Source organism: Crocodylus porosus, unplaced genomic scaffold, assembly GCF_001723895.1.
Source record: "Crocodylus porosus isolate Cpor-Errol unplaced genomic scaffold, CroPor_comp1, whole genome shotgun sequence".
NCBI lineage: Eukaryota > Metazoa > Chordata > Crocodylia > Crocodylidae > Crocodylus > Crocodylus porosus.
The window spans coordinates 83,944,558-83,963,419 of NW_017728906.1; the positions used below are offsets into that span (position 1 = coordinate 83,944,558).

An 18,862-nucleotide genomic window follows, 5' to 3' on the forward strand; every position below is an offset into this window, starting at 1 on the left:
AAAAGGCCACCAGGTTGGTCTGACAGGACCTGCCACTGATGAACCCATGTTGGTTGCCCCTAAGCATGCAGTCCCCTGCTGGTCCCTCCTGGATGTATGACTTTCTAGGTCCTATCCTACAGTCAGTTTCTCACCCACCTGATTATGTTAGAGTTAAGCCCACAATCCTCCAATTTTCTCACGAGGACACCATGGAATATGAGATCAAAGGCCTTTTGGAAGTCAAGGTATACAATGTTAACCTGCTCTCTCATGTTGTTAGTATGCTTTCCTCACTAGTGCCAGTGTACTGTAGCCAACTAACTGAATGGTGGTCAAAGGAAACTTTTTATTATTATCCTATTATTTCCATACACTTAAGCAGCTGATAGAGCAGGGGCATGCAAAATACTGCCCACGGGCTGGATCTGGCCTGCCAAGCACTTTCATCAGAGGTGCCGTACCCACAAACAAATTGTGTCGTGCCCAGCCCTTCCACGCATGACGTTGGGAGCGAGGTGCCCATGTGCACACCCCCACCAAACATCCCTTATTGTGCCTCGCTCCCACCCTCGTGGTGGAAGGGCCTGGGCTGCCCAGTGCACAGGTTCCAGGTGGGGCTGCTGCTGCAACCCTTATGGACCTGCTTCACTTACCTGGTCTCCCGCTGGCTCTGGGCAGCAGGTAGGGAAGTGGCAGAGGCACAGCTCCAACTGGGCAGAAGCACGGAGCTGAGGCTGGTGGCAGTGCGGAGCCCACACAGCGGGGGGGCAGGCCCTGGCAGCACAGAGCTCAGGAGGGCAGTATGTTGGTGTGAGGGAGGGTGGAGCGAGTGGGGATCCTGTCCACACTCCCCCCACACCCTTCCCCCCATGGTGCACAGCCCTGGCAGGCATTGGCAGCAGCAGTAGGTGGCGTGCTCAAGGTGCAGGTGCCCAGTGGGGTGCAGCTCCAGACAGCGCTGCGCATCGCAGCAAGAGGCACAGCCTCCACCAAGCCGTCTGTATCACCAGAGCTCTGTGCCACTCGTGTGCAGCCCCTGCACTTGCTTGGCACAGGAGGGAAGCCCCAGGCACTGAAGCCAGCTGCCTTCCCTGCTGAGGCTGTGCAGCAAGGGAGGGAAGCCTTCTGTGGTGGGTGAGGGGGAGGCAGGGAAGGAAGCCAGCTCCAGTGCCTGGGACTTGCTTCCTGCACTCAGCAAGTGCAGGGGCTGTGTATAAGTGGCAAGGAGTGCCAATGATACAGACGGCCTGGTAGAGACTGCACCTCTTGCTACCATGGTCAGTGCTGGCTGGAGCTGTGCCCCACCAGGCACCTATACTCTGAGCGCTCCACCTGCTGCTGCTGCACCACCGGGGGTGGGAGGAGCGTGGGTAGATCCCCACCCTTCCTCACACCCCACACATCCACACCCTACCCCAACAACCCCCACATATACACAATCCCCCAACATACCCTATGGACCCTCTCCATGTTGTCCACATCCCTCTTGAAGTGCGGTGCCAAGAACTACAAAACCACCCACTCACACAAAACATAATATACAAGACTAAGAATTATTTTTGAATTATGCCATCACCTATATGTACCATACGCAAACACAAATCATGACAAAAATATTTTTCATAGTAAAATTAAAATATGTTATAGTAGGTGTTTGACTTCTAGTGTATGATTTGGTTTATTTCTGGTTCTAAGATAGCAACCCCCTCCCCCCAGAAGGGGCAAGGGGAGGGACTTATGGTGGCAGAAGTCAGGGGTTAGGGGTGGGACTTCTGGTCAAAGATAGGAATAAGGACATGGGGTTACTGTCAAGGAGTGGGACTACCCTTGCGGTCCTTGACAGCTTGTCAAAACTTGGTAAGCAGCCCTCCACCCTCTATAATTGCCCACCCCTGTGATAGAGGCTACTTGCCAGGATACCAATCTGGCTGGCCTATTAATCCATTACTTATGACCTCTTCCTGAAATGTGGAGAAGGTTTTTTTAATCTCCAGCTTGTTCAATTGTAATATGCACCTTTCTAAAATGGCCTTACTTGTTATCACATGTATTCAAATTAAATAACCATAGATGCAGGTCATTCTTCCTCAGGATCTGATCCAACTTGAATCAGTTGAGGAAAAAATAAGATCAACTACTGTCCCATAAGCCAGAAATATTCAGTAGTTAATCCTTTGGTTGAAGGTACCATTTGTATTGAAAATGTGTTTTCAGTGAAGCTTGTAAGAATTCTTGACATATTGAGTAATCTCTGTTTTTTTCAGAAGTGGCTTTCATATTGTGTTGTAATGAGATAACTGTAGTAAACTCTTCCAAGTCATCCAGTATTGTAAATATTTCTAAAATCTGCCATGTAATCTACTAATATTGCTTTTTCCCCTTTTATTGAATACAGGCAAGCCATCTTTTAAAAATGTTATTTGCATTGTGTTTAAAATTTGAATGCCCAAGGTAGTAGTTAAAATGGTAAAAAGAAGTGTTATGGATGGTAGGCTGTGACTCTGGATGCCTAATAAAATGCACAAAGGGAAAATGAGGATATGAAGAAGCTTCTTGATGAAAAGAAATTAATTTAGAGATGCACCTTAGAGACTGACTGGTCCAGAGAGGCTTGAGCTTTTGTAGGCAACAACTGGCTTTGTCAGATGATAGGAACAAACTGCCAGGAAGAAATGTTCCTTTACTTTGAGCTGTCACCCTGCCCTACCTTCTGCCATTTAGTAAATGACGAATGGCGCTTTTTTCCTTCGCTAGAATTACTCATTTGTGTCAAAAAGAAATGCAAAACTCTAGAACTCTTGGTTCAGAGATGATACCTTTTATTAGACCAACTAAGAAACCACAAAAAAAAAATTTCTGCGAGCTTTCTTACACCCTTCCTCAGACTCAGGAAAATTAAAGATGGTAAAAAATCCCCATAGGTAGAAAATAAACTTTAGTTTTGCACAGAGGAAGCTGAAGGTGGAAGTCAGTTCCTCTGGGTCCACGAGCGTGTCTTTGTGAGTTGCTCTTTGATATGCAGATAAGGCAAGAATCCTTCCCTTGTTTGTGCCAGGGTCCATTTGGATGGAAATTGCTATTCAGTTAAATTTTCAAACAGCGTTTTAAATTTTTAATTAAACTATTTTTAAATATGTTGGTTATGTAAGTGATATTTAGAAAAGGAAAAAAATGCGTGAATTTAAACCAGTGGCTTAAAAAACGAAGTACCACCTCTGTTTAGTCATTTCAACTGATTTGGTTCTGATCACCATGCCCTTCAAATCTTGTATCTCTCTGGTTCACCCACCTCATTTTTATTCGTGGGTAGGAAACTTTGTTTTGCTTTTCCAGATTTTTCAGCTCCCAACTGGTTTCTCAACTTTGAAATGGTTGAATAAACCAAAATGGAGAAAATACCTTCTGTATTTGTAGAAAAAGCTGTGGCAATCAAGATCTTGTTTTTTGCTTCAACAAACTGATTTTAGGCCTTAGTGACTTATCCAAATTTAATTGCTTGAATTTTTTTCTTTGGCAGTAAAACATGTACTACTAAAAAAAAAAATCATATTATTTCATTAATTGTATCCTTAACATAGATTATCATCATTTCAAATGTAAATGTGTTTATTTTTTTCAACTTAAGGTTTATTTTATTTAGTAATCCTTTTTTGCTTTTTTTTCTGCCTGGTTCTAAAATCTGACCTGTGTGTGTATGTATGTATGTATAACTTTCAAAATACTGAACTGCAGTGAATGTGGTAATGCCTGCCTGAGTTTGTAGAAGGTTTGAAAAGAAATGCATATGGCATGCAGTTTATTCAGTTCAGCTCTTGAGATATTAATGCAGAGACCCAAGGCCTTTTTAAAATATGAACACTGTTAACCATTTCATTGTTGATCAAAATATGTAAGAAAGGAGAGAAGTGATCAGATTCTGTACAATCTACCATGTGGCTTTGTCAGACCTGGCCTCTAGTTTAGATGTAGCAGTCCACATGGATAGCACGTAAACTTTTTCAGAATTAAGCTGTATTGATATAAAGCTGATCTGCTAGTGTTTTGCCCCATTGTGGTTATACTAGAGCAAATTGCATTAGTGGCTGAGGTCCCATTGTTGGCAATAAATAGATGGTATGAAGAAGAAGCCCCCAAGTCTTGCCTGTGGGGGCAACATGCTCAAGTGAAGAAAAAGGACACTGAGGCCCTTTGGAGCTATTCCATAGTTGTCCCTAGCAGCTGCTTATAAGCATGCTGGACAAAAGTCTGAGAGCAATCTCAGGACACCCCACAGTGACCTCACCAGTATGCTTTTGTGTGTGCAACACGTAAATAGGAATAGACAGACATGGCATGCCTTGGATCAGCCAAGCCAAACCAAGCCACTGTACTACTATACTACAGTGTAGGCATGCTCTTTGAGTTTGTGTTAGCAGAAACAGTGTTATGGGGCCAGGTGACTTCCCTCCCCTTCCCCCCAGAGGCTGCCAACCCCCACTTCACCGCAAGGCTTTCTATAGCAATTATTACTGCTTCATTTATATCTGTTCACTAATCAGGATTTTCTTCTTGACGCCTGAGGTTTAGAAACACAGATTGTTGGGAGTTGAGTAAAAACTTAGATTCTGATAGAAGACTGAGAGCTTTGGCTCTAGGCATATGCAGTGCAATTATCTTAATTTTGATTGTGCTGTAATCTGGCCCTACCCAAGGGTGTATCCAGCTGTCAGTGAGGGTGAACCTAGAAGAGCAGACATCCTATTCTGAACATCTGAACAATCTACTGCAAGTTGCCTCATGTTGAGCATCTCAGGTAGACAGTTTGGGAATTCCACTACTACTTGTTCCCATGTGAGCCACGATAGAGGTGGGTGTGGATATGTTTTAAACTGCAGGAACTACTCCAAGCTGAGAGTTCAATTACCTATTCTTGAAAATATTATAATGTACATCTGTTTCTGTATTTGATGATGGGAGTTGGATTTGGTACAAACTGCTGTTTGTCTTAATTATGAATGGCAATGAGATTTTAAGTTGGACTTAATTAAATGCCTATTGGAATTCTGTATGGCCATTATAAAATTGTCACTTATTGTCCCAGCTGAATTTCCTCACTTCAGTAACTGTAAAGAATTCTTGGTATTGTGTTGCTAGAAAGAGTCAGTAGGTATTGTGCTATAGTTTCACTCATTCCTTTTTTTTTAAACATGTTTTCAGAAAACTTTTCTGTAGAAAGGACCAACATGTCCTGCGGGTATTGAATTTTTTCTAAAATGAGACACATTTTCCAAACTTTCGTACGTGAAAGTGAAAAAAAGATTTCCTGTACAGTACTTGAAATAATTGCCCTTTTAAATCCTTTTAGAAGGAGGGTAATCCCAGCTAGTCCTCACAGTTATATTTTTCAGAGTTGAAATGCATGAGTTCTCTTTCGAGTAAAACTGCTCTGAAGTTTAATATTGTGAAATTGGAGCAGAACCTGTAAATAAAGAGGAGTATGATATGGGCCCACATTGGGTTTTATACTTCATTGTCAGAGTATTTTTACTGAAATATTGTGAAAAGCTTGACCCACCTTGTAGAGCATGGGTTGGAATAAAATGTAGAGGTATGGTAATGAAGATTCTTTGGGTATGTCTGCAGATATGTCATACTTGGGTGCAACTGTACTGCAGATAGGCACATTTACACTAGCTGTGTTTTGGCTATCATAGGTATCAGTAGAAGTGAAGATGCAGTAGCACAGTCAGAATATGTATGTGGAATCCTCAGGGCATTTGTACTCTGGTTATGAATATATCCTAATCTGAAATCTCTAAACTCACGATTAATTTGCATAAAACCTTTAATTTATGGCCAGCTGTAAATTGATTGATTTCAGTGCATTTTTGACATGCAGATAAGTGCATTGTATCTTTATTACATAGATACAGATACAGTGCACTTAACAGCAACAAAGATAGCAGAGTGCTGAAATGAGGTTTCCTATTACTAAGACTTCATTACTTTTTGAAACCCATACTACTGAAACTTTGTTTTGTGTTATGATCGTGGCCCATGCTGTAGCCTGGATACAGAATGCAGTTAAAATACACAATCTTAACTTCTTTGTAATTAATTTAGCAAACATGCTGACTTTGGGACATGGATGTACCTGTAAAGTTGGTGAATATTTAGCTTTCTTAGAAGTAAAATAAAGGAGACTCACTTTCCAGTTATGGGCAGGGTTTTGTGTAGTGGAACTAGCTGTACTTTCTTTCCTCTATCTGATTTAAGCAGGTGTATGTATTATTTTAGTAGTGTCCTCTTTTACCGTATTGGGGTGACATAGACATGTCCTTCTTCTCCTTCTTGAGACAGGATTTCACATTGCTGCCTCTCTTAAACTGGGCCCTTAGCTATATTGCACTGTATTTTAGCCATGGTTACCCAGGAAATCTGACTGCAGTTCTTTCCTTTAGGAGATTGTAGCCAATGGTAGAAGATGGCAAAACAGCTGCCTTAAAAGAAAAAGTACTTGGGTTTAATGGTAAAAACCAAGTGTTGAGAGAGAAGATTTTAAAATTCAGTCTAGATGTGTCTGCATTCTCTAAAGGCTTATTCCTAAACGGTCACCAAGACTCATCTAACTTTTTCAAATATCCTAGCAGATGTCTTTCCCAATAAGACTCTTTCAAACAGCCCTCCTGCCCATAGAGAATCACCTTAAACTTGGTGTGTGTTTTTTGGGGTCCTGGGTATGACCATAAACTGCATCTGACTGGAGGGCCTGGTAGCAATGTGACAGGGCTACGTATAGTGGAGTAGTTCCTTTAAAACACCACAGTGTTTGCAACCTGCAAAGTAAGATGAGTATAGGGTGCCTCAAAATCCTAGCCCATACTGCCCTTGGCTGGAGAAAGGCTAAGAGTCATAACCCTGACAGAAACACATCCTTGCTGAGGCATTAGGTAGTCAGCAATGGTTTTTACCTGATGCTCTCTGGCTTAAAGCTAGAACCGTTGAGGCATTGAACATCTGGGCTCAGTCTAACCTTTGGATTCTGTCTCTAGTGTACAGAGGGGTTGGTGGTCTTGGGCAGCCTCCATTCCTCCATACTTTTGGCTAGTTGTACATGTTGAAGGTGTTGGTGACTAGACCTCCAAAGGATCAACAATTGCCTACTATATGTCTTTTGATTCTTTGGTTCCTAGGCTTTTTTCCTGTCCTGGCATTGTCTCTCAAGAACTCAAGGATTTGCTGAGTAGTGGTTTCTCCTGAGCCATTAATTTTTCCTTCTTGTTTTTGTTTGGTTGGTTGGTTGGTTTTTTTGCCCTTGTTAATTGATTACTCACATGGTAAACACCCCAAGTCAAAATACAGTGTTAGAGACCAGTTCCTCTCAGGTCATTTTTACTTCATTCTAAATTATTCGGTTACTGGAACTTGCTTGTTTTGCCCCTCCTCTTCGTAGCTGAGACACTGTAGCTTGTCTAAGACTCTGTAAGAGACCTCCAGTGTGTGCATAAAGGATTGTCACATTTTGTCATGACATGAGTGGACATTCCTGTATTGCCATTAAAAAAAAAAAAATTTTTCTCCTCAAAATTTAATCCTTGAAATGTATTTTTTTGGTTTAGTTACAGTGTTAATTTCCCAGTATGTACATTTCTGACGTGTAGTTTTAATATAATCTACAGCCAGGTCAGTTTTCTTTAACCTATCTAGTGAGTCTTGTTAATAAATATATGTACTCAAGAACTCTTAAAAAATAATACTTTGAGCATCTGGTAAAGTTATATTATTGCATTTGGACAAGTTTCTCAAGTACTTCCTTCCAGTATTAGTACATATATAGGTATCCAGCATTCTTTTGCTAGGAAAGCCTGCCACGAGAGAGACACAGAAATAGGGAGCAAAAATGTATGTGTTGCAACATTTATTTCTGTAACAGTATTGTTTTTTTTCTCCAGTGTATCCCTGTATCGGGGGAATTGCAGACCTATACGGTTTGAGCCACCAATGCTGGACTTCCATGAACAGTAAGTTGGGAATCTCCTTGCCTTCATTTTTATATCCATCTTCTAAACTAGCTTATAGCATTTAAACTTTAGTTCTGCTGTCACATATGTAAGTTGTCTTTAACTTAAGCTAACCTAACTGTAACATCTACTTATTTGCATTGACTTACTACCATGGAGTCTCTATCATCTATGCCTCTTGCTCTTTGAGACAGCCAAAACTGGGACAAAAATTATTTTAATCTAAGGAGGAGAATATTTTAAACCAAAGTCTGCAGTTTTTAACATTTCCATGATTTCTAAATATTAATTCCTGGTCATGATTAGAAAACTGACCCAAGTTGTTAAACAGTAAAATAAGTAAGTATGTACTGTAAGATATGCCATTTTAGTTGTATCTCCACTATTCTAATACTTAAAACTGATGGTTGAGTATAGCGCTTATAAATATATACAAGAACTCTTAAATGAAAGCATGAATTTAAAGGCTCACTTAAACCGTATCTTCTAAATGAAATAGCTTACATAGGCTTAATGATTACATGGGAAGTGATTTTTGGGGAAAATATTTGGGGTCCTCTTTTCAAGTAAGTATGGTAGTTTTATTCTAATGACAAGATTTGTTCCTGTACTTTTGTTTTTAAAGGATTTGTATATATTATGCATGGCTTTGAAAAATTAAGCTACCTTTTTGTTATGTACTCTTCCAGAAATGTTTTACTTTCTCTATTCTACTTGCAAACATGTCCCAAAGCAATACTTTAAATGTTTGTTACAGTTACAAAAGGTGCTGTGGATTGCAGTTGAGCTGTTTTTAGATTAAGCAACCCTGCTAGAAAAAATTGAAATGTTAGATAATGCAGATTCAGAATTCTGCAAGTGGGTGTAAGTCTACAGTTCTCAAAGGATACACTGTTACAGAGTAGATGCCAGATGAGTTGTTTTTTTAAGTGCATGCCTAAATTTTTCAATTAAATCGTAGTATAACAACTTTTGTTCATTAAATGTTTTATCTGGAATTTTTAAACATACATAGACACATGCATGTGTGCAAGCATGCATGTCTTTGTATGTTTTTGTAGACGCGTCTGTAAGCTTAAGTGTGTATTATAAAAAATTATGGCAAAACATTTAAACTAGTTACAACAGGTAAAATATAATTTTAATAATAGAATCTCTCTCTCGTGTGCGCGCGCACGCATACACATAGAGTATAGTATAATCATTTAAAAATATGTTTTACCTCTGGTGAGTAGGTGACTAGTTGAAATGCCTTGCCACAATTCTTTTGTCTAAAATCATGTTCAACCTGACCCTGTGGACCAGGTGAGTAGCATGGGGCCAGTCCTGTAGGTCTGATCAGGTCCTGCACTGCTTCCACCTGCTGTGATTAAGCCATATATGCCAGGATCAGTAACTATACTAGCAAGTGATCTAGCACATAGGGCCATAGCCTGCAGGGCTTCCCACATGCCCATGGGGAGCCCCATGGGCCAGATGACAGTGCCACAGGCAGGTTCTGGCTGAGTAACCTTGGCCTAAAATGATGTCAACATAGAATACATTCAGACTTTAATAATATATTAGGTATAACTGGGGAAAAACCGTGAGAACTTTTTTATACATGTTTAAAAATGGAAAGCTTGCTTGGCTTTGAAAATACACACTGACCTCTTCAAAACTAGTGTCTAGAAATTCCTAAACACATGTATGGGCACAAATATAAGTGGTCTGTTCCTAAGCTGGTAAATGTCTGCAGTGCGTCTTCCTTGAGAGCTTGGGTCACTTATATTTGATTGCCTAAATACACCATATTTTTTTCCATACTACACACCCCAAATTGAGATATGCAAAGGCAGTGTGGAGAGAAAAAGATTTTTCCAGTGGGATGCAGGGGATCCTAATTGCAACAGCTGTGGCTATGAGAAGGTCAACATTAGTTTTGACCATGAAGAATGAACACCCCCTTCTTCCCTGAGACTAGCAGAGGAAGAAGTGTAGCAGCCATCTTCCAGTAGTGTCCCCATGTTTACTTCTATTCCAGTGAAGAAAAATCAGCTTCCCAACTTAAGCCACCTCAGTTGAGCATGGGGGCTCAGGGGCTGGCTTTAGGTCAAAGGTGTGCATGATATGCAAGTAAATACAGTATATTCAGACTTGGAGTTTTGCAGCATTTGTTAAAAATCATTTAATAGATTAAAAACGGGTAATTCAGCGGATTTTCCCAGATCAGTAAATGTTTAAAGCAAAGCACAAAGTGTTAAACATGTGCGGTGATTAGTGGTATTCAGAAGAATAACATATACATGCTAATGGCTTGGTGTCTGTTGACAGTTGGTATCAAGTGGAGTGCCCCAGGGGTTGGTCTTGGGGTCTGTTTGTTCAGTATCTTTATTAGCAGTCTGGAAGATGGGATGGTTTGCACCCTCAGCAAGTTCATGAATGACACCAAGCTGTGGGGAGTAGTAGAGGGTAGGGCTATGATTCAAAGCGACTTAGACAAATTGGAGGATTGGGCCAAAAGAAGTTTCATGAGGTTCATCAAGGACAATTGCAAAATCCTGCACTTAGGATGAAAGAATCCCATGTACCACTAAAAGTAGCTTATTAAAGCAGGAGTGAGCAAGATCTGGGCCACAGGGCTACCCCCAGGTGGGGAAATTTGGCAGCAGTGGATTGGTGGCAGCATTAGTTGCCACATGTCCCAGAGGCACAGCAATTAATTCTGCTAGTGCTCATTCTGCTGCCAAATGTTCAGACCCGTGGGGTAGCCTTGCATGTCAGGTCGGGCCTGCAGGGTTTGGATGAGTTGAGCACCACTGTATTAAAGAATATATGTACTAATTTCATAAGCTCTCACTTTCTTTCCATAGCAAGGTGCTTGATTGCCCATACTCCACTAGTATTTAGTAATAAGATTCCAAATTTCTTTCTTACAAAGAAATAATGGCTGTTGCCATAATATTGTGAAAACTTACTATATTTTTTTCATGTACTATGTATCCCAAATAAGACATGCCCCTATTTTTTGGAAAGGCAGAATGAAGGAGAAAATATTTTTTTCCCCAGAGTCACGACCGCAAATCAGCATGGGCAGCCTAATCTTCAATCCAAACACACACCCCTTTCCTGGTCAGGCAAAAGCTCAAGTTCTAACTCTTTCACGGCTGAATTATCAGTAGCTCTTGTCTGGTCAGCCAAAAGCTGACCTGTAGGTCTTGCTGAAGACTGGTTTTCATGGGCAGTTTTAGGACTTGGAAAAGAGCTAAAAACAGTCTGTGGGCTATCAAATAGGAGAGAGATCAGAAGCAGCTAAATTACTAATTCTCCCACAAAACCTGCTGAAGTAGCTTGGTTGTTGGTTAATGGTCATTTACACTGGTTGAGCGAAGAGGAACTGACAGTAATCAAGTAGATTGTAATGAACCATGAATTCAGTTGATTCTATAAATGCTGCCCGAATAGAAATGCCACTGTTGCTATTATAAGCAGAAAATCGGCTTTCCTGCTGAAGACCTGCAACCCAGTTTTGGAAGGATAATGTTTTGGGGGAAGGTACATGTGGTATGTGAGTAAATACACTCTGTTAGTTGGAACACTAGAAACTTAAATGCTTATTTGAGGGTGAATGTTGTCATAAAGAAAAACAAAATTAAAAATATCCCATCAGTCTTCAGAGTGGTATTATGTGTTTATCTCAGTAACCTGTATGTTAGTATACACAAATATCTACTTTTCATTTGAAAATGACCCAAGCATTTTCTGTTTCCAGTAGATATTCTGGATGTTTTTAAAATTTGAGAAAACTTACGGGTGATAGGTTTCTAGAGGGGAAGAAGAAGGGGGAGTTGTTGTCCAATTAGTGTGCACAATGTATGAAGCATATATTGTTCTTCCCATGCTTCTTGGCTTTCCTGGTTGCCACATGGGGTTAAGAAGGATTTTTTTTTTTGCCTCCTGTTGCTACAGTAGTTGGGTGGGTTTTTTGCCTTCCTCAAAAGCATTAGATTTTGGATTCAGCCAAGCCTGGGGATTTTGATTGGGGTTTGTCATTGCTCTGCTGGGTCTAAAACTCACAGGTTCCTAGTTAGAGGGTCTTGCCCCTCTGCTCAGGATCAGACTAATCGCTATATTTGGGCTCAGGAAGGAATTTTACCCCATTGTCAGATTGGTACGGACTGTGAGTGGTTTTGCCTTCCTCTGTACCAGGGGCATTACCCTCTTCCTTGAATCTCTCAAGTGCATTTTTACAACCTGTCCAACAGTGGGACACTGGCAGCCCTCATCCCCACTGCTTTATCTGTGGCAGATTAGGATGCTTTGGTGTCTTGTATTTGTGTGATGGGGTTGATGATTACATGACCTGTTTTAGGAACAGGTTAGACAAGCAATTATATGGAATGGTTTGGATAGCGATGATCCTGCCTTGAGCAAGGTGTTGGACTATAACTTCCAGAGGTCCCTTCCAGCCCTACTTTATCTGAGATTCTGTGAAACCAAGGCCAAATATCTGTGGTGTCAAATGCCTCAGTCCCTGAAGTTTTGGATGGGTCATGTGGGGCCAGGGCTGCAGGCCCTGAACAGACCCCTTGCACGTTTTGTGGGTCCAATTCAAATTCCATGGGGGGCATCACAGGTCAGGTGATAGGGGTTTGCAGACTGGGCCTTTGACACCCTGATCTGTCCAGTGTATTATAATTACTTTGGAATTATTATTGTTTGTTTACAATGTTTCCGATAGTACGGAAGTCTCTGAACTTCCCTGTCAGATGGAAACAAGAAATCAGTGCATCTGTTAAGTGTTATAGTGGTCTGTATTCTCTGTGGTTCTCAATGCTTATCTAGAGGTGGCTAACCTGTGGCACGAGTGGCACAGTTGTGCTGTGTATGGCACACAACAGATTAGGAAAGGGACAGGCAGCACAGCAGCAGCAAAGGCAGGAAATAGAAAAAGAACAGGAGATTGAGCAGGGAGTAAAGAGCAAAAAGCAGAGCAAGTAGATCAGGCAGAGGGAGAGGATTGGAGTAGCACTCGGGGCAGAGTGGGATGGGAAGCTAATTTGGGGCTTGCCTGCCAAAAAATTTGGCCCCCACTGTTTTAGTTAATAATAGGCTTATACTGGTATAAATTTAAGGTAAGAGACAATTTCTCATTCTATGGTGAAATCTCCTATAATCAATGGCATCATAAACTTATTCCTGAACAGCTGTGCAATGTAATTAGTTAGACACTTAAGACTGTCATGCTAATAGCAATTCTTTTACTACATAGGAGAGAGATCTCATGTTATAGCTGTAGTGGAACCTATTCTTAATGTTACTCCTTCCATCCAGTAAAATAGTAATTAAAACATGTTATTCTTTTTGTTTAGACAAAACAGAGATTCCTTTAAACTAGAAAAGAGGTCTCATCTAGCAGTGTCCTAGTCTAAGATGCTCATAGAATAATGAAAAAACAGCTTTAAATGACATCAAGAGGTCATCTAATTCTAATTCCCTGCTCAGGGCAGGATCATCCCTGTCTAAACCATCCTAGCCAAGTATTTGTTGAACTAGCATTGGAAAAAAACCCAAAATTAAAAGCCTTTTCTGGGGCTTAAAAGGGATTATGTGAACATAGCTCAAAAAATGAAGTCCACCAATTAGACTTCTATTATAGGAGCTGGAGGAATGAGGAGGGCCTTAAATTAGGTTCAGTTGGGGATGGAGACAAAACCTCACAGGCATGTAAAAAACAAGGTGATCTGCAAAAAGGCCAAGGAAGAAACAGTGCAAAACAATATGGGGAATCTTAACAATCTTGAACATGATAAACAGAGCATCAGATGGTCATCCAAGATGTCTGCATGCTAATCCAAGAAGGAATAAGCAAGTAGAACTGGAAGTCCTAGTACACACATGAAATCATAGGTGCCAACTTTAGTTTTTGCCGATAGATGCTTTTTTGCATTCCTGCACCAACCCCTGAACATGCCCAGAAGAGGCAGCACATTACTTCAGCCCAACTCTCCCAATGTGGCTCATGGGTGCTAAGCACTCTCTAAATTTTTTCACTGGGTGCTTGAGCCCTGGAGCACCCACAGAGTCAGTGCCTATGCATGAAATTGATGTCATTGGGATAACAGACTTGGGAGGAGAGTACTTATTATTGGAATATTGTTATGAATGGTTATAGCTTGTTCAGGAAAGACAGGCAATGGAAATAAGAGGAATAATGTTTTCTTTTACATTAACAATACATGTACTTATTTTGAAGCGCAGAATGAAGCAGGAGTACTGCTCTTTTGATGATTGTATTAAGATAAAAAGGGAAAAATGATGCAATGGTGGGTGTTTATTATAAGCCACAAAACTAGGTGGAGGAAGGTTAGATGAGTTTTGCAACTAAATGAAGTATCCATACCACAAGAATTGGTGCTTATGGGGCTTTAATGTCAGTGATATTTATTGGCAGGATAATAAAGCAGTGCACAAGCAAGCTTTTGGTTTGTATTGGGACAATTCCTTGGTATAGGTGGGGAAAAAACCATAGGGGAAGCTCTTGATTTGCTACTTGCTAATAGGGAGGAGTTAATTAAGAATTTGAAGCTGGAAGACAGCTCAAGTGATGGTGATCAAGAAACAATAAAACTCATGATATTAAAGGAAGGAAGGAAAGAGGTCAGCAAAATAAAAATACACAACTTCAGTAAGCCAAACTTTCCCAAGCTCTGGGAATGGTGAGACAAGAAGGAGCTCATGGGAGGTAAGGCTAATGGAAAAACGATTCTTAATGAAACTTAAAGCAGTCCATCAAAAAGAGAGTACTTTGGTTTTGTGACTAAGGATGAGTATAAGAGTATAGTGTGGACATACGGAATGAAAATGAGAAAGGCAAAGGCACAACTTAGGACACAGCTAGCAAGGGAATACTTTTTTAACTTTTATAAACATTAGAAAAAAGAGGAAGATCAAGGAATGTGTAGGTTACTCAGAATGTGGAGGGGAATGTAGTATTGGGGAGTGTAGAGGAGGTGAAAGTTTCATAAGTGGAAGTATAAGGTTTTAATATCTTTTTCTTATTATTTCAGTCTTCAGGTAAAGTCAACCATCAAATGAGCTAGTACAGTTGGCAGCAAGGATAGGGGAGTCAACAACACCCAAGTAGCTTGGAGGGGAGAAAAGATTACCTGATTTATATGCAGAAGGAAAAAGAGTTGTACTTGGGTGGAACCAACTGGGACAAACAGACGCAGGGCAGGGGGAGCACAAGGGGGAAGAATGAGTCTGCAGAAAGAGGACACTTAGTTTAGATGGGGTCTGGCTGGCCAAAGAGATTAGGAACCAGTGAAGAAAGGACAGATGGGCCACTCTGAGGGAGTCTTTTCCTGAGGAAGAACTGATCCTGGCTGGGGAAAGAAACTGATTCAAGTAGGAATGGGAAGAGAAAGTGAATTGAAGAGACTGGGAGGCAAGGATGACAAGTTTGTTGAAGTGACTAGGAGAGGTGCAGTGTTGACAACCCAGAAGAGATCAGCTCCCTGCTCACAGACCTGTCATAGCCTGCAGTTTCCCTGGTTAGGAGCATGCATAGTGTACTAGTATGCCATGTGCATATGCAACTGATTTACACCACTCCACACCCCCTCCAACACCTGGCCAAAGTTAGATGCCTTTTCACGGAGACAGCAAGTGGTACATCCCTGATGCAAAAGCTACTTTCTTGCAAAATTTCCAAAGTAGCTAAGAGCTTAGCATACTAGAGATTTTTCAAAGAAAAGGTCACCAGAATTGGTGTGTGCATGTTTTGTTTTTTTTTAAATATGGATTTTAATTTATTATTTCTAGATTTATAAACAGCTGAATCACTTCAGCTGAAACTTAAAAATCTACCTAAAGTAGCTACCCGGAATGGAAAATTTAAGCCTGACTTGTTAGTTTGATAGAGTTAAGAACTAGAGCTGTCAATTAATTGCAGATGTGATTTTGGAGCCCACGCCCGAGCTCCTCTCTGCCACCATCACTGCTGCCTCCCGGCTGCCCAGCAGGGCACTGGTGGCAGTGCAGAGGAACTGCGGGGCAACACGGGCTCTGGGTAGCTGCAGCAGGAAGGGGGGGGGGGGGCGTACAGACACACTAAAGGTGCCATATTGGGACACTTGAGTGCAGCCGCAGCATGCTTGCAGACAGGAATGCAGCCCTGCAGCATGTAGAGCAGCACCCAACAGATAATTCTATGGAGGGGAAGGAGGGGGGGACAGATTGAGGCCCCCATGGTGAGGGAGGAAGTGGGCCAGGGCTGGGATGAATGGGACCCAAGGGCTGGGACAGGTTCTGGGACAGCTACAGGAGGCTTATCTAGGGGTGGGGGTGGGTAAGGAAGGGGGCGGCTCCCTGCCACTGCACACACTCCTGGGGGGGCAGCATGGGGGGCATATGCCCCCCAGATTTGTGCATGGGACAGAGGTGGGCAGCCAGCTTTGGGCTGAGACTCTGTGCCCTGCAGCCTTAGCCCTGCCTTGCGTTATGTTGTGCCTTCCTCCCAGCGCCCCCACCAGGAAGAGCCTGACGCTGACCCCAGCCCCAGTCTGCAGCAGCAGCCCACGCTCACCCCATGTGCAGATCTGGGTGGCATATGCCCCCATGACCTCCTAGGATGCACGCAGTGGCAGTAGCCTTCCCCCACCTGGCATCCCCTGGACAAGCCACTCGCAGCTTCATCCCATGCCCCGCCCCACCCCGGGACTGGGCAGCACCTGCCCCAGCCCCAGCCCCACTCTCTCCCTCACTGCAGAGAGGCCTCGGTCTGGCCCCTCGCCCTTCTCCAACAAAAGCTCTTCCCACTTCCGGGCTGCTCTTCTGGCTGCCTGCCCGCTGTACTACAGCTGAGCGCATGCATACAGCATTTATCAGCGACATTATTGGCCATGTTAGTTAAAAAAGGCTGATTTGCAACTAATGTCTTATTTCCTTTTATCGGTGTTGATACAATGTGGGACCAATGTAGCAGTGCACCTCTACTTCATAAGTTAACAACAGGCTCTAAAAATGTCAAAAGAAATTTTAAATTTAGACTAATTATGCATAATTGGGTGACTATTTTAGAAGGCTTAGTTTTTGATAAATCTTAATACTTGATAGTCTTGTATCAACTCCACTTAAAATCATATTCAACTTTAAAGACTAAGATTATTTTAACAGTCAAACTATCCTTGGCCTTTTTCTGTTGTGCTAGTCAGGTGTAATATATATATAATGTGGTGTGTATGTGTATGTATGTATGTATAAATGTAATTTCTGAAGTATGCAGTCATGACAGAACAGGGTAGTTTTTCATGAATTTGAATTTCCTTGCTACTTCAAATTTCTGCAAGAATTCTAATGCTTCAAACAAGCATGCTTAGTGTACCTAGATATATGAAGTCCTATGAAATAATGGGTCTGGTCTCAGCATAGTGTCTGTGGCATGCACTAAGCTTCCTCTTTACACCTATTTTAAAAGGTAATTGGGTAGAAGAATTCTGAATGCTGTATTGTTACATCGCTACTTTAAAGATGGTCTAAATCGGAGGTTATTAAAGTGTGGCCTCTAACCCAGGACAATCCCTTTGAAATGGCCCCTCAGGGACAAAACATCTGGAAACCCTTGTTCTTAGATGTGTAGTGATCACTCAGACAGCTGAATATATAGAGTGTTGGTGACATTAAGTAAATTCCTATGGGACAGAAGTTTGTTACAGAAAAGCCCCTACTGTTATCAAAATTCTTGTTAAAGTTTCTTTTGAGTCAACCAAGAATTGAATAGAAAAAACATTAATCTCTCAGCTCTAGAGATTGATGCCTTTATATGAGGGTGGTTACTTGCTATCTGCTGCCATACTCTTCATGTCATTTACTCACAACCAAGTGTTTCTCACAAGCTCTGAAACTATAATTGATTTTATAAGAGCAAGTGTGCCAGTTTATTCAACCAGACTGTTGAATCAAGATTTGCAAATTAACAACAGACTGTGAGAGTCTAAAGCATTATTGAAATCTGTCTTCTGTGGCACAGTAAATAAACACTCTTCTCCCTTAATTTGAAAAATCTACTGTATTTCAAATTTGAAAATCTGACTTTGATTTTCCTTTGTTAATCAGTGTAAGTTAGAACCATTTTGCATAGCTTTGAAAGAACAGTTTTATTTCATGTCCAAACTGGCATAATGTGTTCCAGCTTCTTATATAATTTTATGTTTGAAAACCTACGTTTGGCAGCCTGCTGTTGCTCTGAAGATGGTATAGAACGTGTCCTCTGACTTGAAAGAAATTGTCAATGGTCAATTGTTTGAATAATTTTTACAAGAATGTGATTTAAGATTAAATATAATCTTTACTTCTCACATTTGAATATAAACACACTTTGACACAACACACTTTGACACAACAGCCTTTTCTACATATTAAAAAAAGTTATATATTCAAGAAATGTATGGAAAATTCTGATAGAATTTAATGTAGATGGAACCAACCAGGGGTCTATAGAAAAGGAACAGCATTTCATGGAAGTTAATGTAAAAATCTGTGAAATCTAATAGAAAATTAAGGCAAATGTAACAGGAAATACTGTTTTTCTGAGAGTTAATACAAAACATTGATACTTGTAGAATGACTAAACCATAGAAAGGCTGTCATTTTCAGTTATAGTCCATAGAGATTTTCCTTATATTGCCTCAATGTATTTTTTTTTTTTATATCATGGAGAAAAGGCTGTTGTGTCAAATTTCCACTTAAGAGTAAGATTCAGGGTCTGAGAAGCCAAAAAATCAGATTCCAAAACAGATTCTTGTTTCTTCAAAAACTGCAATCCATTAGAGCAAATAGGAGAGACAGTGGTATCCCCCTGCTGCTGGTGGTTTAGGGACAGTTTTTTTGTGCCCTTC

The 18,862-nt window shown here is 41.1% G+C and overlaps 1 protein-coding gene across 1 annotated transcript in view; it reads left to right on the forward strand.

Moving 5' to 3' along the window:
• The window catches only part of TMEM131 (transmembrane protein 131), a gene marked incomplete at its 5' end in the record, with an annotated part of 160,745 nt that overhangs the window by 77,126 nt on the left and 64,757 nt on the right, over nt 1-18,862 (forward strand). Inside the window, one exon of the mRNA XM_019528474.1 lies at nt 7,914-7,982. Within this exon, the coding sequence (XP_019384019.1) occupies nt 7,914-7,982 (69 nt within the window). The remainder of the gene's footprint in view (nt 1-7,913; nt 7,983-18,862) is intronic.